General features: G+C 40.9%; 2 protein-coding genes across 7 annotated transcripts in view; one reads left to right on the top strand and one right to left on the bottom strand.

Annotated features, from left to right (window-relative positions):
- LOC124855710 (CAP-Gly domain-containing linker protein 4-like) overlaps nt 1-13,315 on the top strand; it is a 78,416-nt gene that overhangs the window by 56,469 nt on the left and 8,632 nt on the right. Inside the window, exon 17 of one of the 3 annotated variants that reach the window (XM_047345729.1) lies at nt 7,962-8,073. The exons of 1 other annotated variant lie outside the window; for it this stretch is intronic. The gene's annotated coding sequence lies outside the window, so the exon portion shown is untranslated. Of the gene's footprint in view, nt 1-7,961; nt 8,074-13,315 lie in introns of those variants that run through there. One more of the 3 variants, XM_047345732.1, reaches the window with a different exon arrangement.
- alk (ALK receptor tyrosine kinase) overlaps nt 2,332-13,315 on the bottom strand; it is a 541,946-nt gene continuing 530,962 nt past the window's right edge. For all 4 annotated transcript variants that reach the window (XM_047345720.1, XM_047345721.1, XM_047345722.1 and 1 more), the window contains 4 exons: nt 8,389-8,490; nt 8,112-8,246; nt 6,874-6,964; nt 2,332-4,608 (listed from right to left, as the gene is read on the bottom strand). In XM_047345720.1, the coding sequence (XP_047201676.1) occupies nt 3,574-4,608; nt 6,874-6,964; nt 8,112-8,246; nt 8,389-8,490 (1,363 nt within the window). In that variant the 3' untranslated portion in view covers nt 2,332-3,573. The remainder of the gene's footprint in view (nt 4,609-6,873; nt 6,965-8,111; nt 8,247-8,388; nt 8,491-13,315) is intronic.

Raw genomic sequence — 13,315 nt, 5'->3', positions numbered from 1 at the left:
TCCTGATTATTACACATTAAATTACCAAAATGAGCTGCTGTTTGTTCCTTTTGTTTATTAGCTAAATCAACTGCATTTCTAGCTTTCTGCTGCACCAGTTTCTTATCTAACCTGGAGATCAGACCAGAATTTTCTACCAGATAATGAGAAGAACTAGTGTTTCACCTTTCTCGCTGCTGCTGCTCCTCCTCTCCAGCAGAACTGCAGTGCTTTGCATGTTTATTACAGAAATGCTGCTTGAGGCTTCAGCTCAGGAGAGCAGCAGCTGTCTAAACAGTTTCTGTTGGAGGATCAAATAAAGTCTTTAAACTCAGTGTAGAGCTGTCAGGAAATTTTTCCCGTTAAGGATTGCTCGTGTTTACGTTTTTCATTCCTTGGGAAAGATTTTTTAGAAGCAGGTGAAAATGACCCCAGTTTGTGGTCCTAAAACATCATTCTTGAGTTTCATCTCTTGTAACTAAGGTCGAAATGAATGTCTGTAAAAGCCAGTCTGGCATCTTTATTAGCGATGCTTTCTCCTGAGCGTCTGGAGAGACTTGCACTCTTCTCGCCCTTTTGCTCTCTCATTTTCAGCTCTGCTGTGCTCTAAAATATATCAGGGCTGCTTCTGAAGCTCAGTAAGAAGACATTTACATGAGTTAAATGCATGTCACTGCAAAAGGCAACTAAAGTCGAGCAATGATGATTTAGTGTGAGCAGAGGTGAGGACGACATTCCCAGGGTTATTTATTGATGGATTTTTGAGTCAGACAGAAATTCAATGTTGTTAAATCAGAGGATACTTGACTCTTGAACAATATAGTTTGTAAGCAAGACACAATTGTCTAAACTTCAAGCGCTCACTAAAGTTAAACCCTGGTGGGATTTTGATGTACAGTTAAGGGAAAAACAATATACACCCTTGCTAGAAGCAAGAGGTGAGTGGAAAGTAGCAGTTGAGATGTGCTAATGAACTGATTATCATTAGTGTCACCACCTCTATAGAAGCACATGTTTTTGGAGGTTTGCCTTTCTGCGCTGTATAGTTACTACAACATCAAGGTGGAAAAACATTAGCAATGACTAATGAAGCTCAACGGTTGCTGCCCATCAGTCTGGGTAAGACCATTTCCAAACTGTTTAAAGTCTGTAGTTCTACAGTGAGATTATTCACAAGTTAAAAACATTTAGGACAGCTGCCAAGCTTTCCAGCAGTGGACATCCAAAAAAAGCTGCCCTGATGACTGTGCTCAGAGAAATACCAAAAAGGCAATAAACAAACAAACCAGGAGCTCCTTCTCATATACAACTGGTTCATGATAGACGTTAAACAAGGTTTAGAAATAGACGTCTCATCTCTAAAGAGTATGGCAGCTTGACTTGGCACAGCATAATAAGAAACAAAACACCTTTTTAAGCATGGAGGAAGAGGAATGATGGTTTGAGCTTGTTTGCAGCCATATAACATGGGCACTATGCAGTCATCAAATAAGCCATGAAATATTTTGTATGGCAAAAGATTCAACAGGATAATGATCCCAAACAAAATTGCTAAAAAAATAAAATCCAGGGTATTGCAATGCAATGCACAGTCTAAGTACAGGTCTGACCCTGGTGGTAAAGCTGTGGTTGGACCTTAAGAGAGCTGTCCAGAAAGAAATGTCTGCAATTGTCAAGAAACTGAAGCAATGCTGTAACGCAGTGGACCTCCAACCTGGTCCTAAGAACCTCCTGCCCTACGGTATTTAGATGAGTCTCTGCTCCAGCCTGCCTAATTGAAATGATTGTATTACCTCCTTGGCATCCAATCAAAAGCTGCAGCGTGTTGGTCACTTACTCATCTAGGTCAGGTGTGTGGCAGCAGGGGAATGCCTAAAACATGCAGGGAAGCGTATCCTGAGGACCAAGGTTGTAAAGAAAAATATAAAAGTTCACGAACGATGTGAGACCAATAGATGTGAACAGTTGTTGCTGCTGATTGTAGTTCTACCTGCAACTGAATCACAATTTTAAGTTCGAACACACCTAGGCCAGCAGTGCATTTTGGGTAGGCACAAAGCTGGGTGGTCCCATTGTGGGTCTGGTGACCTTCACTTTAATTTTGACTGTCGAACGTTCCGGTTACTGCTTGACACCACTATCGCTCTTCTCTTGATGTTTGTTTTTTAAATGTGCAGAATCCTTTACCGGCTCTGTTCTGGTCTGAACTAAATTACATTCAACTAGTACCTCTGGTACCTTTACTGTTGTCAATGAATGTTAAGTTAAAATATTTGCAATGAACTATATTTATTACACTCGCAAAACCAAAAAGGTGTGGGATTCACCTGATAAAAGAGCAGCAGGCAAATGTAATCGTTATATAGTAATTTATTCATTTTGGCGATTGTTTTCTGAAGGGCAATGTACAGCTTTTACCAGAGCCATAGGACAATACTTTATAAGTCTACAACATTTACATGTGCAGTTGGGTTTTATACATCAAACGACAGGTGAGCCGTGAAAAGAGGAACACAGAGTTAACATGGTTTAACACAAGCACCGGAAAATAACTCATTAGCCAATAGGAAACTTTAAATACAGAGCATAGTGACAGCTCATGGACCGACCAGTTCCCAAATACCGTCAAAGCAAAAGCATCTTCAAAAAGTAAATTCACCTCAATATTAATGACCAATCAGGACAGAGAAAGGTGGACGTACTTACTAACGATGAGAGCAAAAAAAGGTTTTCACACGTTCGTTTTCCACAACAACCATCCTGGGATAGAAAAAGGGATAAAATATACAAATTTGGGATGGAAATCAAAGATCAATTGAGCAACAACAATGAGTTCTATATATAGAGGGAAAAGAAATAAACAGAGTAAAAGTAAACTGTCTTTAAGAAATGGGAGTGGAACTTGATCCTTTAAATCCATCTTAAAGAACAAACAGATCTCTTGTGACCTGAGTCCCTTTTTATGGGATTGCTTTTGCTCTGTACTGATAAAAAAAACATCAAATCAGCTAAAAAAAAAAAGTGTTGGATTTGAAAAGGCGTTCATCAATTATTTACACTGCCACTTCCAAATAATAAATAAATGAATTCATAAATAAACAAGCAGGCAAGCAAAACATCTACATTTTTTGTAAATCCTCCTGTTTTTTCCTCAGTATAAATTTGTCTGGTAATGCAGTGTCTAATTTTTGAAAAAATAGTCTGATAAGTTCTTCAGCATGTTGTGCTCCCTGTGGACAAGGAACAGTGGTCCTGGTTCTGCAGATGACTGGCAGCAGTGGGTCACCTACACTTGTGTGAAACATGTCTGTCTGGTAAAATAAAAAGATTTTATCTAAAGTCCTTCTAGCCATAAACATGTAGGAAGTCAAACTCTTCACATGATCCATCCTCGGTTTACTCACTCCATGAAAAAATACATTTTTTGACTTAAAATTCCTTTACTGTATTTTCGTCTTTGTCCACCTCTCAAAGCTTTTTTTATGTGCTTAAGGTCTGCAGGGGGGTTGTCTGTAGAAGGCCCCTTTCATAGAGAGGTTCTGTCACAACAAGGAAAAAAGAACCAAAGCTGAGGGACACATTCAGGCCTCTGGGCTAAAGCACGGTGGCGTTGTGGCCCTCAATCCTGGGCAGCCTTGTGTCCTGCACTGTTCCCATGGTAACGAGCAGCGGCCGACTGTCCTCGGACAGACCTGCACGGCCCAGGGTCATCGAAGTGGGCATTGGCGCCCCTCTCTGGTGGATTGCTGAGGATGTTACAGAGGTGCCTTGCTGGGGCAGAGGGGGGTTGGTGTCCAGTGGCAGTCCCGGGTCCTGGTAGCCGTATCCAATGTTTCCACAAGGGAACCTTCTCAGCCGGTACAGTGGAACTGGGGGCAAGGCTGTTGAATCTAAGAGCAGAGGTGACTGGGCAGCAGGAGGGGGTGGGGGAGGTAACAGTGGCCTGCAGAAACCCTGCTGCTGATGGTGAAGCAGCTGCAATTGGTGTTGCTGCTGGAGCTGATGCTGAAACTGCTTGTGCTGGTGCTGGAGACCCAGTGAGCCTGCCACTTCAGCCACTGTCCGGCCCACGTGCTCCTGCCCCTCGCCAGGCACCCTGCCGGTGCTGCCTCCTGGTCCTCCCACCCCTCCCTGCCTCTGCAGCTGCTGCTTCCTCTGCTGCTGCAGGAACCACGAACCATACGTGGGATTCCACAGACTGGTGTTTTTCCCACCGTGGCCCTCCTTCTCCTGTGGGTGACCCTGGCTAAAAGCCAGGTTAATGTGCCCCCCCTCTGAGGTTGGCTGGGCTGTGGCATGAGGTCCCTTGGCAGTGAGAGTGGACTGGGGTGCAGAGGTGACTGCGTTAGTTGTCATCACGGAGGTCTGCATTTGAGGCTGGTGAATGCAAGGCTGGGACGGAGTGGACGTCTGTGCTTTGGCCTCTGGTGCTGTGCTGGTTAGGACCGCATGCTCCCCTCCTCTCCTGTCGTCTGTTGGATAGGATGGGGGCTGCTGCGAAGCCTCCCCATCAGGCACCTGCGCATTCAGCAGAACTGCCGGGGCCTCAGGGTGCACAGGTACTGGTTCTTCCTCCTCAGGAACCGGACCATACTCGACAGGCAGAGCCACGGTCACCACATCTGGGTCCTGAAATGAGGTTCATATCAGATAAGAATCATGTTTAAATAGTTCACTACATCGGGGGAAAGGGTTCTAAGCTTTGAGTGCAGCTGTGCCTCATAATTATTCATCAAACTCTCAGATGGGTGATGCATAAAGAAACATTGGCATATGTTCCTAAATCTGAGTCAATGGACTGAATCATTCAGCTATTTTGGCTGAAGACCCATATTTAACATAAAGTTCCTGTGTAACACTGACTGACACCATGGTACCAAAAGTATTCGCTCATCTTCCATCAAACACCCACCGTTTGCAGCTCCAACTCTTCTGAGAAGGCTTAGAAGTGTTTTTATATGAATCTTTGACCCATTTTTCTAGAAGCACTTTTCTGAGGTCAATCACTGATGTTGGACTACAAGGCCTGTCTCTGCATCTTCACTGCAATTCCTCCTAAAGGTTAGTTTGGTTTGAGGTCATCACCAAAATTGCTCTTCATGTCTTTATGGACCTTGCTTTGTGAACTGGTGCTCAGTCACATTGCATTGAATAGTCCAAAATGTCTTGTGCTGAAGCATTAACTGGAATTAAGGGACAGGGTTCTTAAGATGATCAAAAAAACACATCAACTGCATCTGACACTTGGAGTTAAGCTGTAGGCCACATGATATTTGGAGGTCTGTAGCTGCTGGTGACCAATGCACACTATGTGCCTGAGCTTCCACTGACCCCATGCTGTGATTTCACATGATTTAGCTGCTGTTGTTCCTAATCCCTCACAGTTCCTTATTATATCAGTAAGAGTTGAATGTGAAATGTTAACGACTGGACTCATTGCAGAGATTGCCTCCTATCACAGTTCCACCCTAGAAAACCCCTGAGTTCCTGACAGTGACCCGTTCTTTTACAAATGTTGTAGAAGCAGTCTGCATGCCTAGATGCTGGGTTTTATGCAGCTGTAAGCATGGAAGTGATGGCAGCACCTGATTTCAATGATTTGTGTCCATACGGGAATACTTTTGGCAACAGACACAGACAGTGCATGTCTTTTCTACTTTTTGTGCCCCTCCAACCTGCTATAAAACAAACTCTCAATCAGATTTCCAGTTCATCTGAAAAGTGAAAACACCAAGATGGAATTTGGAAGGACTGACTTTCTGCAGGTACATCAGATCAACAGATTAGAGTATCATCAGAAATTGATTTATTTCAGTAATTAAATGAAAACAAATTAAGCTTGACGATTTCTTGCACACAGAGGGCAATATTTTATTGTTAATTATAATGTTAATCATGGCTTACAGCTTATGAAAACCCCTAAATTCAGCTTGTTGTTGTAGATTCAGAAGGCACCACCAACATATCCAGGACATTAGCTACGTCTGTTGTATTTAAGCCAGAATTGATGTCAGAAGCGTTTTACCTGAGCTAAGCTCAAAAAGAACTGGACAGTTGCACTCTCTTGAATGAAAGTAAATTTTGCATTTAATTTGGAAATGAAGGATCTATAGTCTTGAAGTGTAGAGACCAACAAAATTAAAGTTGCTTCAGGTCTATTGTGACGTTTCCAAAGTCGATAATGATGTGGGTGCCATGTCATCTGTTGGTGTTGGTCTACTGTGTTTTAGTCCAGTCAGCACAGCTGTCTACCAGGAGATCCATCCTTCCCTCTGCTGATTAGCTTTGAGAAGAGGCTGATTTTATTTTCCAGCTAGACTTGGAACTTGCCACTCTGCTAAAAGAACATGTACCTGGTTTGCTTGACAGACCCGCAAAGTGGCCACAGTATGTTCAGAGGACAATGAGAAACCGGACCCAACAATACATTCTGATCTCATCCTCACCATGCTACGTTGCTGTAGTAATTCATGTGAAACAAGCCCTGACTAAGTATTGGGTAAATAAACTGTACAGTACATGAAAATACATTTTGTATCAAAAATCCTTTTTACTCATCTGTATGCAATATTCAAATTTTCACAAAAACCGAGTTTGGGGTTTTTGAATTGCTGGAAGCCATAGTAAAAAATAAATGCCCAATTAATTCATTAAACAGTGTCATGTATGTATTATGTGTTTTACGTTTTTAATTTGAATACATTTTTTAATGATATTCTAATTTACTGAGAAAATGAACTCACCAAGCATGCAATACCAAGGAAAAGTACATCATTTGTTGTTTTCATGAGTTACTTCATGCACATTAATTACAGTTCTAACTAAATTAAATGTAAAAACATGTTTCTCCTACTATTTGCAACTAATATCATAATCCAACAGAGTTGGGTTTACCTGTAAGCAGTAGTCAAGCCTCTCCAGAATGGTAGAGAAGTTCGGTCTATCTTCAGGCTGGTGCTGCCAGCTCTGGGTCATAATACGGTACCTAAAATACAGCAGAAATCACTTGATTACTCCTCTCTCTGTGTATCTCCAGAGACCAGAAACTCTCCAGCTTTGTTTATTTGACAAAACACACAGGAATTGCTGATCCTGAGTCATGATGATCAAAGTTTCCAATAATATTTGCATTAGTCATAGGACGTTAAACCAAACAAATTGATGAATTTCAGACAAAATAGAACTGTTAAATCACAACTATTTTCCTTTTTATTTTCCTTCCGGGAACAACCACAAAAAAAAAAAAGCTACTGTGGAGAAAACTTTGAAGCGCAATAAAAAAGACCAAGACACTACTGATTAAGGTCATGTTGAAAGACTGCGTGAAGGTCTGTTTGATTTGAGGCAAATAGGATGGCTTAAGACTTTTGCACAGCACTGTTTAAAATACAAATAGATACAAGTGTTGTAAAATTTTTCAGTTAAAAAAATCTGAAAAGTGTGGCGTGCATATGTATTTAGTCCTCCTCAGTGTTTAAAACACCTAAATAAAATCCAGTCCAACCAATTGCCGTCAGAGGTCACCCGATTCACAAGTAGCATCCGCCTGTGTATAATGTCAGAATTAATCCAGCTGTTCTTTGAAGGCCTTAGAGGTTTGTTGGAGGACAATCGCAAAACCTCAGCATCACTAAGAGGAAGAAACAAATGTCAGGGAAAAAGTTGTAAAGAAGTTTAAAGCAGAGTTACGCTATAAAACAATATCTCAAGTTTTGAACGTCTCACAAAGCTCTGCTTAATCTACCGTCTAAAAATGGTAGTAGTATGGCACAACAGCGAACCTACCAAGACATGACTAAACTGGCAGCTTGGACAAGCAGAGCATCAATCAGAGGAGCATGGTAACACTGGAGGAGCTGCATAGAGCAACAGCTCAGATGAAACAAAATCTTAACTTCTTAGCCAACATTTAAAACACTGTGGAAAAATAACACTTCATGGATCACACCATAGTTTTTTTTTAATGTTTTGTTTTGCTTCAGCAGGGACAAGATAAGCTGATCAGAGTTGATGGGAAGATCAGCGAAGCTAAATATAAGAGAATCCTGGAAGAAAACCTGATTGAGGCAGCACAAGACTTCAGGCTGGGGCAGCAGGGGTGTTGGGGGTGGGGTTGTGGTATGTGGACTTACACTGGCCCAGGACAGTTTTTAGGCGGGTCCATTCTCCCACCGTTGGTAACAAACTCCAACACTTCCTGGTTACTGCGACTCGGGTACGGCATGTATCCCAGAGAGAAGATCTCCCACAGAAGCACCCCAAATGACCTGTGATGAGAAAAACGACTTGGTCTTAAATTACAGGAGTAATTCAAAACTGAAAGCAGAAAATGAGAAAAGATAGAAAACAATAAGAAATACAGAATACGAGATAATGGCAAAGTTGGTCACAACCGTGCAGGACTCTCACCATGTATCTGTTTTAGATGTGAAGATGCCCTCCATGAAGGCCTCAGGTGGCATCCATTTCACTGGCAACATGGCACGCCCGCCCTTTCTGTAATAGCTCGCCCTGCACAAACGAGCAGAGTTTTAAAGGGACAATTGGCTGTAAGTGAAAACCAATCAGCATCCCAACGGCAGAGTATAGCTCCTTGATTTCCTGAGTCCTCGTTCAGGCGTGCAGTTATTCCCGTTTCCTCAAACAGGCCAAATCCATACATGTTCGGTTAATAGGAGATTCTACAATTAAAATTATTCAACCGCAACTGCAAATAAGGTTTATTGGCAAAATTAAGTATTGTTTAGGTGTTTGCAATGAACAAATTACACAAATATAACTAAGTTTTTTATCCAAATTCATCTTTGAATCCTACTTCCAATGATTACTGCAGTTTCACAAGCATTCAACCCCCTGAATAGATTTCTATCTAAGAGCAAGCATTAGCAAATCAGACATGTTCTCCTGATCTGACCAATCAAGGGTTTCTGTTGGTGCTTGAGATAAAACATCTAAAATAGCCAATATCTGACACTGATATTTCATTGGGTTGCAAGACTCCTCAGGAACTCTGCCAGAAGTTTCTATGATATGAATCCCGTTTGCAGCACGTCTTCACAGCAAAGAGGTGATTATGTAGTAAAAATGCTTAAAGTGGAATTCTGTGTCAAATTTGGAGACACCACTGGTAATACTTGTGTTAAGCTATTTAAATTGTTCTTGTTTGATTTCTTTAACAACTGCTAGTTTCTATATTTTGCAGATTGGGTTGATTTGGGAAACTCTGCAGGAACTTCAGATCTTCCAAATAGAAAAAAAGGAGGCTCTCTCTCACTGAGGTGTTTCTGATTCCTTGCACGGCTAAAGAAATGATCTGATCTAATTTTTTGATGCTTATCGAGGTCTCTGGCTGCTTAAAAGCACAGAGCGAGGACGGATGTGATGGGCTTGCCACTCCACGTCCTTGAAGAAAAGGAAGCGCCTGAGGATTTATGGTCTGTGGTGCTGCTGCTGCCTTTGTTTCGCAACTTTTGCTTTTCCAGAGCAGTAGATCAATTTGGCTTTAATTTTGTCATAAAAATTTCAATTTGCTTCTCAAACACTGCTCTACAAAAACAGAAAGAACTTGATGATAAAACATTGGAGGCTGGGCGGTTGCCAGCTGCAGTCCATGGGAGGTTAAAGGAGCTGCAGGAGGTTTTTTTTTATCTGGGGGAGAGGGGGGCCGCAGCAGTTTCTCCCACAGCTGACCAGAACAGATTTGTTATTACAGCGGGCTGCTCCCAGGTGTTTACATGACACAGTGTGAGCAAAGATCTCAACTGGTTCTTCCTGAATGGAGAAATGGAAAACGTTATTTCTAACACGATTCAGTCACAACCAGTAGAAGCTTGGATAGATGCAGCTCCTTTGAGAAGCTTACATGGACATGAATTTCCATGTAACATGATTTGAACGGTTCATTTTTCCAGCTTAAAAGGATCACAGAACATTCTCAACAAGAACTGAAAAAGCAAGTTTGAATGTATAGTTTAATAACTCGTGATCAAAATTAAACATACAGGCTCAAATATATAAATACATTCCACCTAATATTCGGTTAATGCACCTTAGAAAGTAGCACCTTAGTCATTCACTCTGGAGGCATCAGCTTCTGGCATAATTCAGTATTTGACCAATTTTCTTGGTAAAATTCATTTAAAACTGGTGGGTTTCCTGGTCTATACCCAGGTTGAAAAGGACATTTCATATTAAATCCAAATATTAAACACAATGCCTGCAGGGGCCTAATAAGACATGCAGTATTCATGCAGTATGCCCAATCGGTAGGTGAACCACAGCCTCAGAAATTAAATAAAAACAGGCTCATTTGCATCTAACTTGCTTTTAGTCCATAGTTACTGTGACTCAGGTTTATTAAATTACAAAGTCACCGGATTTCTTACAAATTTAGTCAGAATGCTAATGTCCTCTAACTCAGAGCTGCAGCTGTGGGTCTTCTGGGGATCAGCAAGCAGAAATGAATATAAATGACATGCACTCTGCTAATATAGTTAAAAGGGAAACACATACTTATACTATTGGCAGTGGAAAATGACCCAATCACTGGAGCAGAGAAAACAATCACAAACAGATTCTGTTTGCTTGACAGATTATCTAAGAGCTCCTGCAGGATACTCATTCACCCACCCCCTTAATCTTTCACTTAAAGTAAAAACGATCCCAGCAGTGAAGGGAAATGGTTCATGACAACATGTTTATATCTACAATTACAGGACTTGATGCTGCTACCATCTTGTTTTCCTGTTTCTTAGTATTCCTCTAATTTTTGTGTCTGCCGTTAAAAAAAAAGTAAAAAAGCTTCAATGAAACAGATGTAGTTATCCCAAAGTGCTGCTGTAGTCTTTTAATCGCTTCTTTTAGGGTAGGGATAAAAATTACAAGATAGCTGATAAACATTGATCAAAACAATAATTTTCTTCTACTGCTTATTGCTTTATCTGTTGGAGAGAACAGTTAAAATATTCTCAGACTTTTTCAGTGAGTTTATGACCATGTTTGTTATCAACAGACTGAAAAGTGAGCGGCAGATTAGGGAGGATTAAATACAGTCTCAGGAAAGCTAAAGCTCAAACAGAAGCATGTGTTTCTGTTCGTGTTTCTCTGAAGCTGAGGATGTAGACGAATTAGGTATTTAGGTAATTAGGCTTTTCTGGTGTGTCTGCACTCAGGCGGATAATATTGTACATGAAATACACCTACAGGCTTGTCAAAAAGAAAGTACACCCCATTTCAATTCTAGGGTTTTACAGAGCATCGTGAATAATCTGCTCATTTAATTATTTAAATCTAAAGGTCGATAACTGCAAGGTGCACATGTCCTGTGGCTGCAAAAGAAGTCCAAATCATCTTCCTGCCTCCACCCTGCTAGACAGCTGGCATGAGATCCTTGTGCTAATATACTGTTGTTGGATCCTTACCAGCCTGAGGCTTTGCTTTATGATGAACAGCCAGGTTTGGCTAAAATCTTATGGGTGAATGTGTTGTGGTCTTATAGAACCAAAAATGAACTTTTGGTTCACAAATCCAAAAGATAAACTTTCAACAAAAGAAACAAAAACATACCCACAGCAAAACAAGGTAGTGGCAACATTATGCTGTGGGGTTACTGTTTAGGAACAGTTCCAAGCACCAGTCGGTTTGGGCCCAAAACCTTTAGGTGTCTTCTAAAAAATTGAAGGTGGAGAAATTAGAGTATTTAGCATCACAGCAAACATCCAAAAAAACAAAACGGCTTCACAAGAAGAACATTTCAGTTCTGCGATGGTCCAACCAGAGTCCAGAACTAAATCCGACAGAAACGCTGTGGACACCTTTGATGAGGGATGTGGACAAGACATGTCTTCACAATCAGATTTTGAGCGTTTTTGCAAAGAGCAGTGGGCAAATGTTGGCATGTAAAGATGCTGGTAGACCTCTACCTAAAAAACCGAGAGCTGTAATGAAATCAAAAGATGCTTAAGCGAATGCAAACTGATACAACCGCATTGTTTTAGTTTTTTTCTACCAAAGGTTTTTGACATGTTTTTCAGTTGAGTTGTAAAGGTCATATGTCACAGGAAAGGTGAAAATATTTATCTCAAACAAACTAGCGTTTTAGCAACGGTGTACCACTGTACATCCACTGTACCTAATTATAAAGGTGAATCACTGATGCTGATCAATTAATGAAGTGCATTTAAATAACAAAACCTCACAGTTAATCTCCTGCCTAAATCTAATGGAAACAGCATGAATGAACTTCTCACACACAGCTTGTCCAGGCTGGCTGCCTCTGTTTCCTAAACAATGTCAGTTTGGAACATGTGGGTTTTTGGACACTTGAGCTCAGATTTAAATAATCTTAGAGCCACATTATTTCTATTAAATCCTGATACGTAAAAGCCTAAAACTGAAATAGAAAAGCAGCATATTTTCATTTTACTATGACATCAGCTAGTTTATCATCTACTATCATACCTCTGAGACTGAGTGAACTTGTGTGCAGAGGACGAAGGTACGCCTGTGGCTCTGCCATCAGAATATAAAAATCTGGCATTTAGCTGTGTCCTCGTCCCTCTCTGTGCTACCTGTCCCTAGTGGTTACCACAGAAAAAAGTCTCCCGTGTCTTTTGCCACATAGCAGTAGGACCTCATCATGAATTGGCTAAAATAGTACAAGAACAGTTGTCTTGCCAGATATGATCAGAACAGGGATCATAAAACCCTGACACCTGAACTTACACCTGACATCAGCAATTACATCAAGCTATTCTAATGCAGCTCCTCAGGCTTGCTGTGCAGCAGCTTTCTCCGAGAGAAGAGCGCCTTCTCTGTCAGATGGTTCAGAACCGTAATGTTGATACAGTGAGCTGCTCAGACAGATTCCCTCTGCTCTAATTTCTGAAACGATGAAAAGCTTGGCAGCTCTCCCTGCTGGATTCTGCGTTCATCTAAACTTCATCATGTGAAATTGTGTTCGCTGTATTTTCAGAATAATTAGACGCTGTTCGACTACAGATTAGCTGATGTAGATTAAATTGTTAGTAAAGCAGCGTGATAAATAACAGTTGAACTAACATTTACAAATAAATGTTTACTAGAGAAGACTAGTGGCTAGACTTCTTCAGCTACTGTTCATTTGCTGTAGATTTTTAAACTACTAGCCTTTCAAATTATTACAAACACATTAAACAGTGATAAAATATGACGAACTTCAGTCAGTAAGTTCCTTGCAAACCATTTTGTGGGTGCACATATGTTTTCTTATACCTATTAAACTTTGTCAGCTTCAACACTTTTGTGGATCCAATTAAAATTTAATTTTTGTGCCAAAAGGTCCAATTAAAACTGGTTC

This window comes from Girardinichthys multiradiatus, chromosome 19 (assembly GCF_021462225.1).
Source record: "Girardinichthys multiradiatus isolate DD_20200921_A chromosome 19, DD_fGirMul_XY1, whole genome shotgun sequence".
In the NCBI taxonomy this organism is placed as follows: Eukaryota; Metazoa; Chordata; class Actinopteri; order Cyprinodontiformes; family Goodeidae; genus Girardinichthys; species Girardinichthys multiradiatus.
This window is presented reverse-complemented; position numbering and strand designations above follow the sequence as displayed.